The sequence below is a fragment of the Natrix helvetica genome (genome assembly GCF_964273705.1).
Source record: "Natrix helvetica genome assembly, chromosome: 10".
Taxonomy (NCBI): domain Eukaryota; kingdom Metazoa; phylum Chordata; class Lepidosauria; order Squamata; family Natricidae; genus Natrix; species Natrix helvetica.
Window position 1 is genome coordinate 13,093,581 of NC_138561.1, and position 23,706 is coordinate 13,117,286.

The following is a 23,706-nucleotide window of genomic DNA, read 5'->3' on the forward strand; positions in this document are numbered from 1 at the left end:
AAGATTCTGTGCAGTTCAGAGAACTCCCAAATCCCACTCCTGGCTGGCCCCGCACACCTCGCCCCTCCCAGGAGTCCCCACATGGGCCATTTTGGATGCAGGTAAGTGCAGGGCAAGCGCAGAGGCTCAGGGTGGGGGAAAAACGGGCCTACTGGAAGTTTGGGGAATGGGCCCATTTCAGGCCTCTAGGGGATCTCTGGTGCCCAGTTTTCGCCCCCCCAGAGGCTCAAGGAAAGCCTCTGGAGCCCACCGAGGGCAAAAACGCCCCCCCCCATGTGGTGCGGGAGGGCGACTAGGCCACGCCCACCATGGCCATGCCCACCATGGCCACGCCCTCCCAGCCACCAGGCAGAGAACCCCTTGCTAAAAATGTTGAAGCCCACCCCTGGCTGTAAGTCGAAGACTACCTGTATTATCTTCCTGATTCTGCATTTACCTGACTTCTTGAGTCATTCCAGAATCTCAACATGCTCATCTTGCATAGAAGATACAGGTGAGAAGGTGAGTTCTCTTTCCCCAAATTCATCCGGCTAGAACTATTAACTGCGCACTCTCTAGAAGTGTTCCAGTGTTTAAGACAAGGGGGTCAACCTACTCTCCAAAGCACCTGAAGGTAGGACAAGAAGCAACAGATGGGAACGAATCGAGGAGAGAAGCAACCTAGAACTAAGGAGAAATTTCCTGACAGTGAGAACAGTTCATCAGTGGAACAGCTTGCCTCCAGAAGTTGTGAATGCCCCAACACTGGAAGTTTTTAAGAAGAGATTGGACAATTTATCTGAAATGGTATAGGGCTTCTTGCCTGCGCAGGGTATGGACTAGAAGACCTTCCAACCAGGGCTGAAATCCAGCAGGTTCTGACCGGTTCTGGAGAACCGGTAGCGGAAATTTTGAGTAGTTCAGAGAACTGGCAAATGCCACCTTTGGCTGGCCTCAGAGTGGGGTGGCAATGGAGATTTTGCAGTATCCTCCCCCTGCCATGCCCACCGAGCCACACCCACCAGGCCACACCACGCCCACCAAACCATGCCCACAGAACCGGTAGTAAAAATTTTTGAATTTCACTGGGTGTGAACCGATACATCAATCATAACCTTTGTTTATTGACCAGTAGAGGGCGCTCTTGTCTGCCAGTCCTTCTTCTCCCTCTGTACCTCCCTGCTTTCTAACAACCCATGAAAATTGATCCCTTGGTTATCGTCCTTGTTTCACGTGCAATTTAAAAAGCTTTCCCCGTGGTCCTTTGTGCAAAAAAAAATCAAGAGCCATGCCCAGCTGCAATTGCCAAAGGCTAATTCTTGCATTAAGTTTTTTTGGGGGGTGGGCTGCAAATTCAGCCTCCTTTTGTGTTTTGGTACAGAAGAGCTTGCTAAATGGCTGGTCACTCCCTCTCTTCTCTAAGCCCTACTGATTCCTCCCTTGTGCATTTATCATACACAATTATTGTACATAATTTTATAAATTATGCAGTGAGGCTCCCAGACTTTGTCCTTTTGAGTTGATATAGTGGTTTCACGACAAGCATTGCAACATATATTCCCTTATCCCAGCCAACAGGAGCTCATTGGAAAAACATGGCTGAACAAACCATGGTTTAGTGTAACCAAGCATGCTTCAGCAACAGAGAGAGAGAGAGACATCAGCCCCCAGTGATGTGTGGGATGAACAGGATCTACAAGACAGCCACTTCTGGTAATTTAGTAGTGCTTTATTCATATACAGCTTGACTTATAAAGCTCGAAAGCGGTGAAATGATGCCAGAGGATAGGATTCCCCGACCAGTCACACCTCAGAGGTGCGGAACTACAACTCCCATTATGCCAGACAAGAGGGCCACGACTGCAGAGGTGGTATTCAGCCAGCTCTGACAGGTTCTGGAGAACCGGTAAAGGAAATTTTGAGTAGTTCGGAGAACCGGCAAATAGGCTGGCCCCGCCCCTGCTGCCTCCCGGCTTATCTTCTTTTGTTGCCCTGAACAGGAGAACGGAGCTGGAAATCAGGTTAGTGGGGTGGAGAGGGAATGGGGATTTTGCGGTATCCTTCCCCTGCCGTGCCCACAAAGCCACGCCCACAGAACCGGTAGTAAAAAAAAATTGAATCCCGCCACTGCACAACTGGCTACGAACAATGGGAGCTGCAGTCCAACCCAAATGGTCAGGGCAGGTTACAGGCTAGGTGAGGGGATTTGAGCACGGGCGCAGGCGGACAAGGTGGTCGAGGCCTTCTCAGAGGTCGGTGAGTTGTGGGGAAGAAGGCAGCCACTCGGTTTCCCTCACACACCCCTGGCGCCTTTAACAGCTGCTACGCGAGAAGCGGACGTTCTAACCTAAGCAAGAGCCATATTTAGTCTTGAAGATTCCCCTGAGCGAGTGGGTGGGAAGCCTGAGAAGCTGTTGAGGGTGAGGAGAAGCCCGGGATAGAAATCTGAAACAAGGGGGGTGTTAGAGATGCAACCCTGGGGGGGGGGGAGGTTATGGGAAGCAAAAGGCCAGGCCAAGATGGAGAACAGCAGCAGCTCTTCCGTTTTGCAACTCAGAACCCGAGAGCAGGCCCAGCTTAAAAAAAAACCCCACCCCACCCCCAATACAAGGGGCATGTCACTGTGGCGCCCCCTTCTTTGGCACAGGCTGTGACAGCGGCGCTTTATTTCTTCACTTTGGCGTCGTAGGTGCCGGCGTTCTTGTAGGACGATACGTAGCCGCTGTTGTCTACGATGTTCTCCCGCCCGCTCTTTCCTTTGCCCTTCCCGGTCTCGTCAAAGCGCTCCTTGTGGGATCCAGTGTACTTGGAGGTATCCGTCAGCCGCTCCACAGCCCCTACACTCTTGGCTTTCTGGGAATCACAAAGACAAGGCGGAGCTCAGGATCCATCGTTGACCAACGCCCAACCGCCATCACCAGGGGTGACGTTCACTTACCTTCCCTACTGCTTTGCAAATGTGAATGTGCGCGCTCAGCCTTCCGCGCACGTGCTTTTGGCGAAAAAGGGGCCTAAATGGGATGGCATAGATCTCCTTCTCTCCCTTTCCCTCCCTCCCTCCCTCCCTCCCTCCCTTTCTCCCAGGAGCAACACTCACGGTGATGCCCACGTTGGTTGGTTCTTTGCCTGCCACCAGTTGGCAGATGGAGCTGAAAGCCTCCTCGCCACTTTTATCCTTAAACCGCTTCGGCGCCAGTTCTTCCAAGGCCCTCTTGAACTCCTCGTAACTGATGACCCGGGAGGATTTTGCTCTGTAAGACGATGGGAACAAAGAGCTCGCAAACCACTCACAGGGAAAGAAGACCCCCTTCTGGTTGGTTGCCCTCCGCCCTTTTATGCCCAGACCCAGCAGAAAGAATAAATGGGGTTTTCATTTATCCAAAGAAAGGGGTTGGGCTGCTTTATGGGGGGGGGGCTTAATCTCTAGTGACTCCTCAGAAATTGCAATCATCTTCTGTAGGCTTCAAGGCAAGGGGGGAGGGAGGGGGGAGGGATGCTACTTGTTTGCTTCTTTATTTTGGAGACGTGTGTTTTATAACCTGTGGTCCAGTTTCTTTGCATATAAATAGTATCTTGGGAGTGTGACCGATTTCTCTTTGGAGGCAGGAGAACTCTCAGGAGGATCTCCCTTCAAAATCCTCTTTATTGATTTGATTTATGCCCATTTCACATAAAAGACTCTGGCTGGGTTACAATCGAATAGATAAAAGCCATAAAAGGCATAACGTCGAATAAAACAAAAGAGAGCAGCCAAGCTTCATAAAATCACCTTCCACAAAGCCAATGTCAGGCCTGCAGTCATATTCCTTTTAGGATCTTTGGCCTGCCACTCTCTGATGGCTGTGATTCCTATACAGGTCTGCTTTTAAGGCATCTCTCTCTCTCTCTCCTTCTCCCTCCCGCTTTTCTTCTTTCCCTCTCTCTCACACTCTTTCCCCCCTCTCTTTCTCTCTCTCTCTCTCGCTCTTTTTTGCTCGCTCGCTCTCCTTCTCTTTCTCTTTCTCTCTCCCTCTTTCCCTCTCTCTCTCTCTTGCTCTTTTTTGCTCTCTCTCTCCTTCTCTCTCTCTTTCTCTTTCTCTCTCCCTCTTTCCTTCTTTCCCTCTCTCTCTTTCCCTCTCTCTCTTTTCCCCCCTCTCTCCTTCTCTCTCTCTTTCTCTTCCCCCCTCTCTTTCCCTCTCTCTCTCGCGCTCTTTTTTGCTCTCTCTCTCTCCTTCTCTCTCTCCCTCTTTCCTTCTTTCCCTCTCTCTTTCCCTCTCTCTTTCCCCCCTCTCTCTCTTTCCCCCCTCTCTCTCTTTCTCTCTCTCTCTCTCTCTCTCTCTCTCGCTCTTTTTTTGCTCTCTCTCCTCTCACCTCTTTCTCTCACACACACACCTCTCTCTGTATCCCTCTCTCTCCTCCCTCCAATTAAACCATTTGTTTCTGTAATCAAGGCCTTTCCTTCACAAACAAACAAGGCCAGCAGACTAAGCTACATTTTCTGCCAGAACTAAGGACTTAACCTCTAGAAACAAGCATTGGGGCTGAGCCAAAGGAGTAGTAGCAAAAAGACATTCTGCCAAGACTTTGGATCAAATCGGAACAATTTGGTCTTCTCAGAAGCACAGATGTGGTCCTCAGCTGTGCCAAGTGCAAGCTGGCATTCAGCCAGGGAAACTGGGTGAGGTTTGCATGTGTGTGTTTGTGTGTGTGTGTGTGTGTGTGTGTGTGTGTGTGTGTGACAGAGATCTATTTGTATTTATCGGAATTACTACGCTGCACAATGGCTGTAGGCTCCGGAGAGTCACGGACAATCATCAAAACCTTCAAACAATACACAATCCTATCATCTCACAAACAGGCTCAGGGACACCCAGAAGGGACTGGCCTGAGCTCAACATCCTCCAAATGCTTTTTTAAAGAGCCATGTTTTTGCCGCCCCGAGAAAACTTAGCAAGAGTTGGTGGCTGTGGTCCGAAGGTTTGCTTGTGTGCCTTCAAGTCACTGTTGGCCCCTGGCAACTGCCAAGACAAGGGGTCAGCAACCTGTGGCTTTGGAGCTGCATGTGGCACTTTTATCCCTCTGTTGCGGCTCCCTGTCGCCAGTCGGCGCTATAATTTTGAGAGGACCATGCCAAAGCATGGCGCGCCAGGAAGAGACTCTATGGCAAGGAGTGGGTTTTCCGGTCGGCTCCACAATTGATAGGGCTTTCAATTAGGACAGGTGGAGGACAGAGGATGCCACGCTAGGAGGAGACTCTATGGTGGGGAGACCAGACTTCCGGTCAGTTCCAGAATTGAACGGGGGGGTCCAGTTAGGACCTTTGTTGCTCCCGGTGCCTCCTGCAACCCTCTGCCAGTGAAAATGGAGCTCAAGAGAGCCACACGTGGCCCTTCCGAACCCTGCTTTTGGCTGCAATGGGTTCCCGCAACCCTCTGCCAGAGAAAACGGAGCTCGGGAGGGTCTTGGCCGCACTCTTCCCGAGCTCCATTTTCGCTGGCAGAGGTACCGCGGGCCGGTCCTATTTCAGAGCTCCTCCATTTCACAAACGAAGCCCCGTCAAGAAGCCAACACTTATATTTAACTATTTTTGGGTCTGTAGAAATACCACCCCATGAAAATAAAAATTAAGAGCTGGAAGCGACACCTACAACAATAAAAAAAAAGAGAGGAAGAGAGGAGGAGAGGAGAGGAAGAGGAGGGAAGGAAGATAAGAGGTGAGGAGAGGAACATGGAAGGGAGAAGGAGAGAGGGTAGGAAGGAGAAGAGAGGAGTAAGGGAGAGGTAAAGGAAGAAGGAAGGGAAAGGAAAGAGGAAGGAGGAAAGTAGAAAAGGGAGAAAAGGGGAAAAGAAAGGGAAAAGAAGGTGGTGTCAAAACAGGCGAGGGATGGTAAACAAAACAACCCAAATGGTATGTTTATAACCCTGTGAATGGAATGATAAATGTATAAGAACGAGGAATGTAAAAAAGAATAATAACTATGTGAATGTATAGCTATAATAAAAAATAAAAATAAACTTTTCAAAAAAAAAAAGAAGCCAACACTTACTTCACCTTGCTGAAGACAATGTCCACCTCTGTGCCGGTCACACCTTTTCCATCGATCACCTTACAATCTTTACACAGCTTGGCCCAGTTCTTGCCATTCATTTCCTGCCCCGTCGCTTTGGTGTCTCCATAGATGGCGAATTTCCGGAAGCTTTCCTGCAAGGATTCCATGTCTGTGCTCTCTGCCATGGTGCCCTTTCAAAACACAGCAACAGGCCCAGGTTGAGATCCAGATTGCAGATAGGGGATATGAACTAACATCCAGAATGTTGGGAGAGAGACGCAACCCAATGATCTCCAGGTGGTTATGGACTTCGGTTCCACCCCACTTGGGCTTAAAGGCCAGGATAAAGCAATCTTGAGTCACAGGTTATGTTGCGTTAAGACTTAAAGGAAAGGTTCCCCTCGTACATATGTGCAAGTCGTTCCCAACTTTAGCGGGCGGTGCTCATCTCCGTTTCAAAGCCAAAGAGCCAGCGCTGTCCAAAGACATCTCCGTGGTCACGCGGCCGGCATGACTAAAGGCCAAAGGCGCACAGAACGCTGTTACCTTCCCACCAAAGGTCTACTTGGATTTCTACTTGCATTTTTACATGCTTTCAAACTGCTAGAAGCTGGGACAAGTAATGGGAGCTCACTCCGTAATGCGTTGCTAGGGATTCGAACCGCCGAACTGCCAATCTTTCTGATCGACAAGCTCAGCGTCTTAGCCACTGAGCCACTGCGTTGGAAACGATTAGCACGCATATGCGAGGGGAACCTTTACCTTTACTTATATAATGATTGAAAAGTTAAACGGGAACAATATCAAAACACAGACATTTCTTCTAATCTACAGGAACCCAAGACAATTAAGAAGAAAATATTTTGTCCACTGGGGCCGAGGATAATGTGCAAGTTGTAATCCAAGATCTCCAGGAGGCCTAGACTGGATGCAGATTTCCTAAAACCCCTCTGATGTTACCTCCTCCCTTCTCTCGGAGGCTTTCTTCAAACCAGTTTATGTAACTGCTCTTCTGCAAAATGTTTGAGGGAATGGAATCCAGAGGCATCATGCTAAAAGCCCATTAGTCAATCCTTTATTTGTTTCATTTCAGAGGTCAACAGTGGGGGTCCGGAGGGAATTATGAAACCTTCAAATTAGCAGAAGGTTACAATCCTCCTTAGGTGGATCTTCCCAGAGCAATTCATGGTAGATATCTGGATTTTATTTTTATTTTTGGCTATCTGCAGCGATTGCAATTTATTTCACTGAAATCCAGCTCAACAGAAACGGTGTGCGTTTGAATAATTAGTTACGCAAATAGCTAATTATTAGTTATGATAACAAATAAACTGTTGGCTTGAGGATCTCAGAAATATTATCTAAGGATAGCTGGAGGGATTTCTAATTATACGATAATTCTATTGGATCAGGCTAAATCCCGGTGCCCAAAACAGTATCGGATGGACAATTGGAGGTTTTGCGCATATGAAAACGCCCAACGTTAATCCATCTTAGACAACAGAACACAGTTTCTTATCAGAGCCAGAGAAATATTATTTAGTGGTTTTATTTAATGTAAATCCTGAATTCCTGGCAGAAGGCTGCTGGTCCCACGCCTTACGCATCGCCATTAAAAAGAATCCCCATCACCTTAGGACAGTGATGGTTAACATTTTTATTGCCATGTGCCAAAAGCGTGCGTTCGCACACGTGCTCACACCCATAATGCAATGTGCACATGACATCCCCCACGCAGCAACCCTGCACCAGCTCCCCTCTACCCCCAAGTGCCCGCAGAGAAAACTCGGTGTGCCATAGGGTTCACCAAAACAGCTTTAGGCTATCTGTCTTGTCATTCGAATTAACGTTCTGGTTTTGTTAGGAAGTTATTCTTCGAGTTTAGCCTAGTTCTGCTTCCTTCTCATTTCCACCGTCGAAGCTCGAAGCAAGAAACACAGTTCTGTTCCAAGTTGTTATATAAAGAGCAATCAGAAACAGAATGAGTAATAAGCACAACAAGGCAGAAATTATTCAAAAATGTTCTACGGTACTACTAGATTGAAAGGCTGCTTCTTGTTGCAAATTGCAGAGGATTTCTTCTACAGAAGAGTGGCAAATTAACTTGGGGCTATATGCTCTGCTGTCCAAAATCACCATCCGTTTGAATTTTGAAACCAATTTTTAATTATAAAATTAATTCCGTATATAACGTTTGGGTTTCTTCTAACATCAGAGCATAACACTTCGATTTAGATTTGCTAAATATATTTTTAGACAGTAACCCCTATTTTGATTTATAATTTATATCAAACCAATGATCATCTTCTATAATTGCACATTAGCCTGTTTTTAGCAATGGTTTAAAGCTTTTATATGGCAGAAGGTACTTAAATGCATCGGGCAAAAGGCATGTTATCTCAAAATTGTTATTCCATTTCATTCAGTTTTATAAAGCTTGTGAACCTCTTTTCTGTTTATTTATTTTTCCTTCTGCTTCCCTTTCTCGGCAGCGTCACTTCTTTAAGTACCAATTAAAATAAAAACATAACCTATAATGTTTATAACCTATAATTAGGCAAAAGAAGTAAGATACGGTAAAAATCATAAACAATACAAAAACAACATTGTAAAAAAAAAAAAAACCTCACATTGGACTGAAAAGGAGGCAACCTGGAATGCCTCTACATAGAAATTGTGTTGGGTGTGAGGGCTGCAACATTTGCCACGCCGTTGGCTCAATGGCTTCAGCCAAGTCAAAAATTGTGTAAGCCTCAAACGTTTGTGTTTCTATTCTATGTAGGAAAACCACCATATAATAATGAATGGATGGTTCTCGGATATTTTCATTATGATGCAAAAGCTACTTTGAAATCTTGACTGAAGAGCCACATCTGGTGCTGATTTGAGAGCTCTGTGTGTGTGGATAGAGAGATAGATAGAGGGAGAGAGAGAGAGAGATGGATGGATGGATAGATAGGGGAGAGAGAGAGAGGGAAAGAGAGAGAGAGAGAAAGAGAGAGAGAGCAAAAGAGCAAAAAAGATATATATAGAGAGAGAGACAGAGAGAGAGAGAAAGAAAGAGAAAGAGAGAGAGAAAGAGAGTGAAGGAAAGAGAGAGAGAAGGAGAGAGAGAGGGAAAGAGAGAGGGGGGAAGGAGAGAGAGAAAGAGAGAGAAAGAGAGAGAGAAAGAGAGAGGGGGGAAGAGAGGGAAAGGGAGAGAGAGAGAAAGAGAGAGAAGGAAAGAGAGAGAGGGAGAAAGAGAGAAAGGGAAAGAGAGAGAGAGAATGAGAGAACGAGAGGGAGAGAGATGCCTTAAAATCAGACCTGCATAGGAATCACAGCCATCAGAATCGCGGAGACAGAAGAGATAGAGAGATAGAGATAGACAGACAGACAGATGATTTATAGATAGATAGATTGATACATAGATAGATAGATAGATAGATAGATGATGATGATGATGATAGATAGATAGATAGATAGATAGATGATAGATAGATAGATAGATAGATAGATAGATAGATAGATGATAGATAGATAGATAGATAGATAGATAGATAGATAGATAGATAGAACTCAGTGCACTGATAAACCGATCCACTTTTATACACACACACATAACCACCATCCTCTATTCTTCCAGCGCACTGATGGCTTTTCTGCTTGACTTAATCATGGAGAGGCAGATGACTCTGATGGAGGCAGAAACCATTAGCAGAACAAAGCATTAACCTTTCCTCTCTGGGCTCAGGAGAAAAGCCTCCCAGGGTCTCCATGGGCCACCTCTGCTACCAAAACGAAAGACCCAGAAAGAATTCCAGGGTTGCCACTTTGGCCTGAGCACCCCCAAGAGCCGGGCCTTCTTCTGTCATGTTTCACTGCCACACGAGTGATTTCATTCTCGCTTCTGGCCCCCAGGTTGGATGTCAGGAATTCTCTTGCAGCGACAGTCATCCTATAAGCTGAGCAAGCAGGTGTCAGCCTCTCCAAGAGGGACGGGCAAAGTCCACTCAAGAGTTACGCCCAGGGTCAGGTTAGGTAAAGGACTGTTTTCTCGCTGAGTCCTGGGCGAAGCTCTCTTCTCTGGCTCCCCTGAGACTTTGGGCAACTGGGAGTGGCATAGCAAGGGGTCTCCCCTCACCCCCAATTCTTGCCGGTTACCCAAAGCGAGCCCAATGATCTAAGTGAGCTTAAAAATAAAACTTTTGGCAGGAAGAAAAGGCATTATATAAGGAACAGGTTCATACCCCGGATCTGCTGCCTCCCTCAGCCCAACTGTAGAGCCAGAGGGAATCAGGAAGGAAGGTTATCCAAGGTACTAGTTCCCTTGCAAGAAATCAGCAATACCTCCGCTCTGGGTTACGCTGCCCATAGCTCCTCCTGAGCCCTATGCCCTTAGTAACCCTGCTTTTCCCCTGTTAGGGCACCAGCCAACTTGGGCTTTTGCCAGATCCAAGACCATAGTTACAAGCCCTGACATTAAACAAAAACAGACGTGTGCGTTTGGCTGTCGGTGTGGCCAGAGTTTGTGTTGCCCGGTGATGGTTGCTATGGGTGGGTTGTGATCTTTGGATGCTGTTGCAAGCAGGGAGGATGGGGGTTGTCCTGAACTCTGCAAAAAGAGACATGTGCGGATGTGTGTGACAGGAGGAGTGTTGATGCGTTCATTCTTATCTCTGCTTCCCCACCGGCTCCAAGGTTGGGGAGAGAGAAGATTGTGAAAGACGGACACGGATGAATCAAGACATTCACACACACACACACACACACACACACACACACACAACCGGGCACAAAGGCAGCAGATGAGGAACGGCTCCACTGCACACTTAGGGAGATAAACGCCGCACGAATTCTGGCTCAGCCAAACTCAGTTACAGATCCCAGACCTAGATTTCATAAAGACCTCTGGCGTCTCTTTACGCGCGCAGACTCTGGCGATGGGGGTGGGTGGGGGCATGGATTGATTGATTATTTAAAATTGACAGAGCCACCCATCTTCTAACCAATCCTGGGCATCTCCCAGTCAAAAATGTTTGGATTTTTATTTCAATGTGCCGTTCGGAATGCATGTTTGAATGCGTGTTCAAATGCATGCTTGAGCACTTTTCATTTCCATGAAAAAAAAAATCTGTGGTTTCCAAAAACAGACAAGCTAAAAAATAAACAGACAAATGATAAAGATGCAAGATAAAAAGTCTCTTCGCTCACACGCAACATATAAAGTGTGAAGAGGAGCTGAGGCATGAGTTTGTAGGGCATGTCTGTTGGTGCATGAATTCCCTAAATATGGAAGGACTTGTATCTTTACAATTTATATTGTTTTATTGTTTCCTAGTATGATGTGATTGCTTATTAGTATCCTATGACTATCAATAAATGTTGTACCTTATGAGTCTTGATGAATGTATTTATTTATTTTCTTTTCTTTATATACACTGAGAGCATCTGCACCAAAGACAAATTCCTTGTGTGTCCAATCACACTTGGCCAATAAATAATTCTATTCCTATTCTATACTTTCTTTTCTATTCTTTTCTGTTTTTTTCTATTCTACTCTACTCTATATTCTATTGCAGTCTATTTCATTCCACTCCATTCCATTCTATTCTGTGTTCTCTACTATATTCTTTATTCTATTCTGTTCTGTTCTGCATATTCTCTATCCTATTTCCATTCTATATTTTCTATTCTATTCTATCCCCCGACTGATGATTGCACTAGAAACAGTAAATCAGCTACATTGTGGATGGTGGCTCCTAGTTATTCTCTTTCTTTCAAACTCTTCTTCCTTTCCTCCATTGCTCAAGGTATTGACTCAAGCCGTGTTCATTATACAAGCAGGATTCTTTCAGCAGATTGCCTAATTCACACCATTGGGCTAGTTGCTTGTTTTCTTGGATACATAAACAAACATGCAGTGACAGGGTTTCCCCACCCAATAGGCTAGCTCATTTCAGACATCAGGCCAAGCCCAATGTTTGCACTAACTATCATGTCACGGAGTATGCAAACCACGTTTCAGATTCCAAAGATGGATCACAGGCAAGCCACAGTTAAGAAGAGCTCAATATTGGCTTTCATTTGTACCTCTGTTGGCATTCATTTCTCCTTCGACTATGCAGTCCTTTCATTGTATTTGCAAAATTGTAACTGCATCATTTTGCATTTGCAAAATAAATACATTGCTGGGCTTTAGTTCATCAAAGCAAACCGTAGTTAGTATTAAACTAAAGCTGAAAAACACGCGTGGAATCGTGGTTTCAAATTCTAGTTTGTTAACTGGTCCCTAAAGTGTTCAATCTTTGACATGGATTTTGACTGATTGATTGATTTTTGACCTGCAATGTTGGTCTTCTGAATGCCTTCTAAAATGTGTTGCAACAAATGATACTTAGCCCTAGTTAACTTCTCCAACTTGAGGGAAGATTGATAGTGGCTATTGTTGTTTTTTAAAATTTAGCTTTATTTAACTGTTGTACAGTATTACAATTCTAACTTGCTGTGACCTGCCCACTGGCTTCCTTTCAATTGGGCAAGCTACAAGAATTAACAAACACATTGGCTTTTACATGGGAATTGTATTTTGGGGGCTAGTCATTCTCCAACCTCAGATACAATTTTTTTTAATGTCCCCTAGACTGCCCAAAAAATGGCAGTATGCCATGGCAGTATGCTTTTTTCACTTTTGGGAAAGAAACACATCTGTAATTTACATCTTAAAATAAGCTTCATGTCATTTTAACAAGCAAAGCGGGGTGGGTGGAGGGGGGAAGAACAGCCTCTAAAAAACACCACTTGCGCATATGCAGAAAAGGAAAAGTACATTCTGGTTGAAGCTGCATGCAGCTCTACCCATTTTGCAGAACTGCCTTACTCCCTGGGCCTCTCCAAAGCTATTAAGTTCTGTAGATAGATATTTGTGTGTGCTGAGTTGTATACTGCAGAATAAACTGACATGAGAGATAATGATGTCATTAAAACCTAAAAAAGAACTCAAAGCATCTTTTTTTTAAATCCAGGATTTTCTATGCTTAATCATGGGAGTGTTTACTTTTTAGATTGTCGATGTTTATGTTTCTGTAGGATGCCCAGAACCATAACCATAACTATAACTATATACAATTATACAATAAATACTTATCCGCTTTCTCTCTCTCTTCTTTCCTCCCTTCTTCCTCCCCCTCCCTCCTCCTCCCTCCCTCCCTTCTCTCTCTCTTCCTCCCTCCCCTCCCTCCCTCTCTCTTCCTCCCTGCCTCCCCCCTCTCTCTTCCTCCCTCCCTTCCTTTGTTATCTTCCTCCCTCCCCTCCCTGTCTCTTCCTCCCTCCCTCCTCTCTCTCTCTCTTTCCCTCCCTCCCACCAGTAATTCTGGAGAGCGAAGGTGCAATGCACATTATGTTGGGAATGGCCATGGTAGGGAGATCATTGACTTGTGTGTATTTGACATCTCTTTTATAAATTTGCAACCCAGTAAACTCCCCCCTTTCAATGGGCTGGGGAGCATCCTGAAATCTTTGGTTGTTAACCCCCTTGGGATACACGAGAGGACCTCATGTTTTTTTAATGAGCTTTTCTAGAATGAATATGAACAGATCTGCCCCGCTCATGCGTATTTACTGCCTTAGATCTGTGATGGGAACAAAGCTACCCGTAAACACTTAAACGTATCTCAGGGGGGCTAACAGGCCAAACAATCGCAGCCCTGTTCACCTCCGAGGGCTGCAACACAGAGCTGTCTCTTCCTCCTCTCTGACCCATTCATTAAAAGGAGCAGAAGTGCATGTTATGGACTGGAAGCATCTCCCAATCAATGAAGTATCTCTTGCTCGACACACTCCTGCTCGGATTGAAGTGCCCAGTCTCTTCTTGAAAACCTACAGTGATGGAACAATCAAAACTTCTGACAGCAAGCTCTTCCACTGGTTAATTGTCCTCACTGCTATGAAGTTTGTCCTTTAATCCCAGGTTGCTTCTCTCCTTGATTAGTTTCCATCCATTGTTTCTTGTCCTGCCTTCTGGTGCTTTGGAAAATAAGTTGACACCGCCCCCCCCCTCTTTGTGGCACTCCCTCAAATCCTGGAATCCTGCTATTGTGACCTCCTAGTGCAGGGGTGTCCAAACTTGGCAACTTTAAGACTTGTGGACTTCAACTCCCAGAATTCTGGGAGTTGAAGTCCACAAGTCTTAAAGTTGCCAAGTTTGGACACCCCTGGACTAGTCTTTCTTTTCTCTAGAGTAGCCAAATCTTCTGCAACTGGTCTTCCTATGGTAGTTGTGTTAGTTCGCAATAAACCAGAGTGCAAAGCAGGATCGCTTCACACAGACTGCTAAATCCAGAATGAAAAGATTCTGAAGTTGTAACTATAAAACGTATCAGTGGAAATCTCTAGGCAAAGCTCAGCTAAGGTTAACTTGCCCCCTTAGAGGGTAGCCAGCTATTTTCAAATGTTTACTCAAACAAAAAGCATAAGAATCATCTGCTTGATTGGGCCAAGCTGCCCTTCTGCGTATCTCCAACTGTTACAATTAAAATCTGGGCATCTCTAGATGAGATTTTTTTTTTGCTTTCTCCCCAGTCCTATTAACAACCACAAAGGCGAATAAACATCAGCAGGACCAAAGAGGATGTTCCTAGGCGTCGCGCCTAAACAACCCACTAGGATAAGCAGACAGATGGACGGAGTGAAAGAGCCATCCAGCCGCCACTAACGGAGAACCCATACAGCCAAGCCCATTCTCGGGATCTAGAGATGCCTTAAGAGCAGACCTGCACGGGAATCACGGTGATCAGGATCGCAGGGAGAGAAGAGATAGAGGGAGGGAGGGAGGTAGGTAGGTAGATGATAGATAGATAGATAGATAGATAGATAGATAGATAGATAGATAGATAGATAGATAGATAGATAGATAGATATGATAGATAGATAGATAGATAGATAGATAGATAGATAGATAGATAGATAGATAGATAGATAGATAGATAGATAAAGACAGAGACAGATGGTAGCTACAGTAGACAGATTAGAGACAGATATATTAGAGAGAAAATAGGCATGGATGGATAGAGATAGATAGATAGATAGATAGATAGATAGATAGATAGATAGATAGATAGATAGATAGATAGATAGGCAGATAGATAGGATAGAAGATAGATAGATAGATAGATAGATAGATAGATAGATAGATAGATAGATAGATAGATAGATAGATAGAAAATAGATGATAGATAGATAGATAGATAGATAGATAGATAGATAGATAGATAGATAGATAGATAGATAGATATGCATTATTTACAATACAGCCTGGTGGAAAAAACAAGACTGCATCCCAGATTAAATCCATGCAGAGCAAAACATGACGTCACCGAGTTGTCTTCGCTGCAACCCGCAAAAGAACGGGAAGCTTCGACGCTCTGTCTCCAACCCGGCGCCCTCCCGAGGGGTCCTTCACCCAAAATCAATGGAGTTGGGGGGGATGTGGTCCGGAGCATCTGGAGGGCGTCGGGCTGGGGGGGGGGGAGGGTTCCCCTGCCCATGGCCATCTATGGCTGAGATTCCAAGGGGGCTGATGCGCAAGGAAGCGCGGCCAGACAGAGAGTAAGAGGGAGGGTCCTTGGAGAGGGCAGCTTGGAGAAGGGATGCGCGGAGCTGGAGCTGCACACCACGGAGGGATGGAGCCGGGCGCGTGGCTGCAGCTGCGGCTTGTGCAGCGACACCGGTGGGAAAGCAGACGGACGCTGACTGCAAGCCCGGTGCGCCCCCACCCTACCCCACCCCGTCCTGGGAATCGTCCCTACCCCACCTCGCTTTCCCCCGCTTGCTTACCCCGCTCGCCTTCCAACCTCGCTGCGCCTTTTTGCAGAACGCGCTGCTTTGGGGGGGGAAAGGCTTGCGCGGCCGTCCGGGCGAGGCTCAGCTGTTGATTCCCGTCTCCATAGAGATCTGAGTGACACAGAGGCTGGGGGGGGAGGAGAGGGTGGAGGCAGAGCAGAAGAACAGCGAGGGTGCGGGGAGGGGAGGGCCGGGCGAGGCACCGCCCCTCCGCTCGACCAAAGCCCCGGGCTCCGGGCAGTGGTGCCACTGCAAGCGAAGAGGGGGGGGGGTGTCTATGGGAAAGGCCAGAGGGACGAATGTGGCCCCGCGGGAATCATGGAAGAGGCGCAGGCGCAGCGGGAGAGATCCGTCTAGGCGACCTCGCGCACCCCCCTCCTCCCCTCCTCCCCAGACTCAGTTTGGCCCGCTGAACCTTGGATCCGAGGCTCTGGGCAGGCTGCGCAGGGGACTTTAATTCCTGCAGGCTTGGCAGAGGCTGTGCAATCAAAGGTCCCTTCCAACTCTGTTGGCCTGTTGTGCTCTGTTCGAATTCTGCATTCTAGTTTAGTCTAGTCTAATTCTAAATTCTATTCTATTCTAATTCTGAATTCTATTCCATCCTATCCTATCCTAATCTATCCTATTCCTACTCTACTCCTATTTTATTCTATTCTGAATTCTATTCTATTTCTAAAATCTATTCTATTCGAATTCTGAATTCTATCCTATCCTATCCTATTCCTACTCTACTCCTATTCTATTCTAATTCTGAATTCTCTTCTATCCCATCCATACTCTACTCTTCTATTCTGAATTCTATTCTATTTCTAAAAACTATTCTATTCGAATTCTGAATTATATTCTATCCTATCCTATCCTATTCCTACACTACTCCTATTCTATTCTATTCTATTCAAATTCTGAATTCTATTCTATTCTATCCTATCCTATCCTATTCCATTCTATTCTGAATTCTGTTCTATTCCATTCTATTCTTACATTACATTATATTACTCCACCGTAGACTTTTACACCTCAACAACCCCGCCTCCTTGTGCTGCCCCCACTATAGGACCCTTTCCAGACACAATGGGTTGGGCTGTGGGTCTTTCTATCACCTCAACGGGACGGCACCAAGTTGGAGATGTCTGCTAGTTTCCCTTGCTAGTGGGATAATTCCCACACTGACTGATCTTTCCCATCCACCTCAACAACTTAGTTTTCAATAAAGGAAAGGGCAGGGATGCCAAGGACTAAATGTGTGCTTTGTGTGCTGTGGCATATGGGGTTTGGATTCCTGGCTTGACTGCTGTTGTCAAGCAAGGAGAAGGAGAGAGAGAGAGAGAGAAATGGCAGAAGCAGCTTCTTGTGGCTGTGGACTGCAGACGAGAGATCAGGAGGACTGAACATGTTACATCTAGTTATTGATTGATTAGGTGTCCTCCTCCCTAGACCACATAGATTTTCCATAGAATGGAAGAAATACGAAAGCGCTCACCTCTTGTCTTTGTGAAGCATTTATCCTGGCAAAGGACAAAGGCGCATCCAGCCGTTAAAAAACCCACACTTGCACTGTGGTGCCTGCAAGCCTTCTTTTATCTCCCTGGGATCCAAGAGAAAGAGGCAACAAGGAGATTCAGATTGAGCCCTGTTTGACTGTTCATGCCGGATACCTGGTAGTTGACTTGATCCGTTTCCCAGGTTAGAATAGAATAGAATAACAGAGTTGGAAGGGATCTTGGAGGTCTTCTAGTCCAACCTCCTGGTTAGGCAGGAAACCCTACACCATTTCATACAAATGGTTATCCAACATCTTCTTAAAAACTCCCACTGTTGCAGCATTCACAACTTCTGGAAGCAAGTTGTTCCACTGATTAATTGTTCTAACTCTCAGGAAACTTCTCCTCAGTTCTAAGTTGCTTCTCTCCTTGATTACTTTCCACCCATTGTTTCTTGTCCTACCCTCAGATGCTTTGGAGAAGAGTTTGACTCCCTCTTCTTTGTGGCAACCTCTGAGATATTGGAAGACTGCTGTCATGTCTCCCCTGGTCCTTCTTTTCATCAAACTAGACATACCCTGACAGTGAGAACAATTAATCGGTGGAACAACTTGCCTCCAGAAGTTGTGAATGCTCCAACACTGGAAGTTGTTAAGAAGATGTTGGATAACCATTTGTCTGAAGTGGTGTAGTTTTTCCTTCCTAGGCAGGGGGTTGGACTAGAAGACCTCTAAGGTCTCTCCCAACTCTGTTATTCTATTCTATTCTATTCTATTCTATTCTATTCTATTCTATTCTAGATAAGTGGCTGTCCAGTTTCTTCTTAAAAACCTGAAGTGCTCATGATTTCAGGAGGCACTGGTTAATTGCCCTCACTGTTAGGAAGTTTCTCCTTAATTCCAGGTTGCTTCTCTAGCGATGCTCCACAGAGTTCTGCAGTTGGGCTTCAACTGATCATGCGAAAAGGCTGTGCAAGGCCAACATTAAGCCCTGTGGCTTTGCCTGCTCATGCTCACCCACATGCGCACAAAGATAAATCAATGGCAAGAGCTTCATGCGTGTAATCTCAAAACGAATAAGGGAAGCTATCTGGAGGCTATTCAGTAGAGTACAATTATTTATCTACTTCGGCTTCAAAAGTGGACTAGCATCACTGGGTTGAAATCGGCCGGCGCATAGCTTTTGTTCAAACCTCAGGAAAACCTTCCTAAACAGCGAAGAAGGCAGGCGAAGCTTTTCCACTGGATGGGATGGAGGAAAGACAGAGCAGCCCTCTGCCAAACGGACAAGAGATTGTCTTGTATAAAACTACACTGGATGGGAAGTTGGATTAGATAAGCTCTAAGGCAGAGGTCACCATCCTTTCGGACCTCAGGAACCACTAAATTCATAATTTTAAATCCCACGGACCACTAATATGATCAGCCTAATGACTGGGTGGGCGGGCGTGGCTAAGTGGTCATGTGACTGGGTGGGTGGGTGGGTGGGTGGGCAATGCTAGATGGGCATGTGACTGGGTGGGTGTGGCCAACTCAATGTCACTCACACCAAGAGGCGCCTCGCCAACCTCTACTCGCTCCTCCCCTCCCAGCCTCTCCTTGTCTGCCCACCCGGGCTCCTTAGGGCCCCAACAGGAAGCAGCGGTTGGAGCTAAGCAGCCACCACGAGAAAGAGTTGGCAAAACAGCTGACTCAGTTCAAATTCTGACTGAGAAGGAGGCTCAGCAGAAGCACCTCACTGAGGACTACGAGCATAGGCTTTCCAAGCAGAGGGAAGACCTGCAAGAGTGCAAGGCCATTTACCAGTGCCTGGAGGCTCAGGAGGCTGAGATGGTCAGCCAGTTCTAGGCCATGATGCAGTCCCACTGGAACAAGGCCCTCTGGCTCTTTGCCACCAACTGCGCTTCCCTCCAGCCTTCGCCCAAAGTCCCACACCAGGAGGCTGAAGCAGACCCCAAGTTGGAATTTCTGCCCCACTATGACCCACACAAAAAGACCCCGAAGGGGGAGACTCTCTGCTGCAACACAAACATTCATTGCATGTATCTGTCTCGGGGGCCGTAGTTTGAGGACCCCTGATTTAGTGCCTTATAAAAAATGCAAATATTTTTTCCGCGGACCACCAAAATTATCTGGCGGGCCACCAGTTGGTGACCACTGCTCTTAGGCACACGCCCCCACTCAGGGTTAAACAAAGATGCCTCCTGCAAAGGGATGAATAAACGTGATCTGTTGCAAAAGAAGCCTAGTTTGCATTTATGGAGGGAGTCAAACAAAGCTAGCCAGCCTTGGCAGCTGACTCTCCTGGGACATATAAATGCTTGTAACTGATAGCTGGAGGAAGGAAAAGACATGCTAGGCAACCTTCAATAATATAAATATATATGTACTTTCAGTGCTGTAAGCAGGAATGTCCCCCACCCACCCAGATATCTGCCTTTACCTTCCAGATACATTCCTGACCCATTATAAATACAACAGAACTTTATGGACGCTACAAAGCATTAAGACTGATCGATTACATTTCTATCCTGCCGCAGTGGACCGATTCTGAGTGGTTTACATTAAAAACATGAGAATAAACACTCAAGAGGAGAAGACGCGTTAAAATTACAAACAGAAGCTGCTTCTATAACATCGCCAGATTCGTTGGCCAACAAGGCTATTTTTATTTATGGAACATCAATGCTTTTAAATTCTTGATCGAGGCTATTTTGATTTTTTTTTTTTTAAATCAAAGAAATGAAAACTGATACCAGCATCTGGGCTCTTTCTCTCCATGTTACAAAAACGGTTTTTCAGAACTAAGAACATTCCCACATAACAGGAACATATACAACAAGGCAATAAAATGCAACTGATTATATTGTTATATAATGTGTTCACCCTAATTATATTACAAATGATAGATAACCGCTAATAGGCTTCCTTTCATCTGCACAAACTTGGAGCGCAAATTGCTTTGCAAACTTCCGGGAGGCAGTTGGCGCCTTAAGCGAATTCCAGTTTGCATACAAATTCAAGAAATGCTCATGGAATAAGTTCAATCTTTAGACACCGAACTACTGCAAGTCGCTACTTAACAAATGTTCACACTCCCTTTTTTCTCCTCCTCCCTTCAAATCACTTGTCCTTTTCTGTCATATACTTTCGGGTCCTTAGGTTGAGGTCAGGGATTCTCACGCTAAACTTCCCAAATTCTTTTGGAAAAAGATTTTGACAAAAGTCAAAGAGGAAAACAACAACAACAACACAAGTGATTTGCCTTTGGACGTAAGCAGGGGTGGGCTTCAAAAATTTTAGCAAGGAGTTTTCTTCCCCGTTTGCTGGGTGGGCGTGGCCATGGTGGGCGTGGCCTAGTCAGCCTCCTGCATCATGGCGGGGTGGTGGTGAGTGTTTTTGTCCTCCCTGGGCTCCAGAGGTTTTTCTCGAGCCTCCAGGAGGGGGGAAATGGCCTCCCTAGGCTCTGGAGGTCCTCTGGAGGCCAGGTTCATTTCCAAGCCTTCCCAAACTTCTGGTAGGCCTGTTTTTCACCCTCTCCAAACCTCCACCTGTGCCCTGCACTTACCTACATCCAAAACAGGCTATGTGGGGATTCCTGGGAGGGGTGGGGTGGGCGGGGCCAGCTAGGAGTGGGATTTGGGGTTCATCAAACTTGCGCAGTATCTTAGCTAGATTTGGGTTTCTCCCAAACCCCTGCAAACCCCCAGCCGGCCACCCCTGGCTCTTGCAACCAAGGATACCTTTCTTAACAGTGAGACCAATATCCAGTGGAACAGAAGTTGCCTTCACAAGTTGTGGGTGCTCCATCAGGGGAGGCTTTGAAGAAGAGATTGGACAGCCATTTGTCTGAAATGGGGTAGGTTCTCCTGCTTAAGCAGAGGGTTGGACTAGAAGACCTTGACACGAAGCAAACACTTAACATGAGCCAGTAGTCTGTGGCAGCAGCCACAAAAGCTAATACAATCCTTGGTTGTATAAACAGAGGCATAGAATCAAGATCACGTGAAGTATTAAAGGTAAAGGTTCCCCTCGCACATATGTGCTAGTCGTTCCTGGCTCTAGGGGGCGGTGCTCATCTCCGTTTCAAAGCCGAAGAGCCAGCGCTGTCCGAAGACGTCTCTGTGGTCATGTGGCCGGCATGACTAAACGCCAAAGGCGCATGGAACACTGTTCCCTTCCCACCAAAGGTGGTTCCTATTTTTCTACTTGCATTTTTTACATGCTTTCAAACTGCTAGGTTGGCAGAAGCTGGGACAAGTAACGGGAGCTCACTCTGTTACGTGGCGCTAGGGATTCGAACCGCCGAACTGCCAACCTTTCTGATCGACAAGCTCAGCATCTTAGCCACTGAGCTACCGCGTCCCCTTGTGAAGCATTAGTACTGCTTCATAAAGCCTTAGGAAGACCACACTTGGCATACCTCATCCAGTTTTGGTCATTACATTACAAAAAAAAAAAATGTTGAAACTTTGGGGGAAATGCAGAGAAGAGTTACTAAGATGATTAAAGGCCCGGAGACAAAAAAAACATATGAAGAACGGTTGCAGGAATTGGGTAGGGCCAATCTAGTGAAAAGAAGGACTAGGGGTGGTGTGATAGCAGGTTTCCAATATTTGAAGGGCTGCCACAAAGAGGGGGTCAACTTATTTTCCAAAGCAGCAGAAGGCGAGAAGAAACAACCGATGCAAACTAATCAAGGAGAGAAGCAACCTGGAACTAAAGGGAAAACTTCCTAACAGTGGGGACAATTAACCAGTGGAACAGCTTGCCACCAGAAGTGGGTGCTTCAGAGGAGGTTTTTTAAAGAAAAGTCTGGGCAGCCGCTTGTTTGAAATGGTCTAGGGTCTCCTGCTTGAGCAGAGGGTTGGACTAGAAGACCTCCAAGGTCCCTTCCAGCTCTATTCTGATTGAACTATTGAACCTCCAAAGTCCCTTCCAACTCTGTTATTCTGTTAAGCAAGCCTGTCCTTATTTTGAAGAAGATTAAGCCTCTTTAAAATAATAATAATAATAATAATAATAATAATAATAATAATAATAATAATAATAATAAGAAGAAGAAGAAGAAGAAGAAGAAGAAGAAGAAGAAGAAGAAGAAGAAGAAGAAGAAGAAGAAGAAGAAGAAGAAGAAGAAGAAGAAGAAGAAGAAGAAGAAGAAGAAGAAGAAGAAGAAGAAGAAGAAGACGCTGCCACCGGTGGCCGAGGCCGCCTGAGTGAAACCACGGGAGGGAATTTAGCGAGAAACAAAAATTGGGGTGGAACGGATACTTAAAGCCGCCTGCCCTGTTTTCAAAGGCTCAGCTTCCTTGTAACCAAGGCTGGAACGAAGGTTCGCGAAGCTCTCCGCACAGCCATTCTCCCTTCCAGCTCTCTGCTGCTGTGTAAACGTTTTGTTTGGGGGCATGACCCTGTTGTTAGGCAAATGGTGTGACAATCAACAAATCATCCAGCAGTGGAATGAGAGCGGAGAGCTTCCCATGCACTGGGAGGGAATTAATTGCTCCTGGCTTTTTCCTCGCTCGGGGAACCCTTTGCCGTCTCCTTCACGGGCCCTTTGGTTTCACCCAGTTTCTCTGTAAACACAGAAGGGTTTGTTTTCCACCCCGTTTCCTTCTGCGCTGGGACTTTCGGCGTCTGTTTTTCCCAGCTGGGCCGGGGACATTTTTTAAAAAATCCTGGGACAGGGCTTGACAAATTCAAGGTGTGATCATTTAAGCATCCAGAACAGACGTTTTTCTTTATGTTTTTTTTTTTTAACTTGAAGGAGCTTCAGGTAAGGGTGAGTCTCTTTCAGCCTGGAAAAAAAACACCTTGCAGTGTAGTCCTCCACATATGACCGCAATTGAGCCCTTCCTCCCCCCAAATTTCCATTGGCAAGCAAGGCAGCTGTTAAGTGAGTTTTGCCTTGATTGATGAACTATGTGGCTTGCTAAATGTCTATGGCAACACTGCCCACAAAAGTGCATATAGTTCAAGGCAATGGTTTTCCCAGTCGCAACGTATGGCTGTGAAAGTTGGACCATGAGAAAGGCTGAGCGCCAAAGAATGGAGGCCTTTGAACTCTGGTGCTGGAGAAGACTCCTGCGAGTCCTTTGGATCGCAAGGCGATCAAACTGATTGTCCTAGAGGAGATCAACCCTGACTGCTCTTTAGAAGGCCAGATCCTGAAGATGAAACTCAAGTACTTTGGCCATCTAATGAGAAGGAAGGATTCACTGGAGAAGAGCCGAATGCTGGGAACAATCAAGGGAAAATGAAGAAGGGGACAATAGAGAATGAGATAGTTGGATGGAGTCACTGAAGCAGTAGGCCTGAGCTTAAATGGACTCCAGAGGATGGTAGAGCACAGAAAGGCCTGGAGGAACGTTGTCCCTGGGGTTGTGATGGGTCAGACAC

At 46.1% G+C, this 23,706-nt stretch overlaps 1 protein-coding gene across 1 annotated transcript; it reads right to left on the reverse strand.

Moving 5' to 3' along the window:
• Positions 1 to 1,687: 1,687 nt before the first annotated feature.
• TPPP3 (tubulin polymerization promoting protein family member 3) lies at positions 1,688 to 15,970 on the reverse strand. Its single transcript, XM_081962930.1, has 4 exons — positions 15,822 to 15,970; positions 6,006 to 6,199; positions 3,077 to 3,230; positions 1,688 to 2,832 (listed from the first exon to the last, which is right to left on the reverse strand). Exons 2-4 carry the CDS (start codon positions 6,191 to 6,193, stop codon positions 2,644 to 2,646), a joined length of 531 nt encoding a protein of 176 aa, XP_081819056.1. The 5' UTR covers positions 6,194 to 6,199; positions 15,822 to 15,970; the 3' UTR covers positions 1,688 to 2,643.
• Positions 15,971 to 23,706: the final 7,736 nt, after the last annotated feature.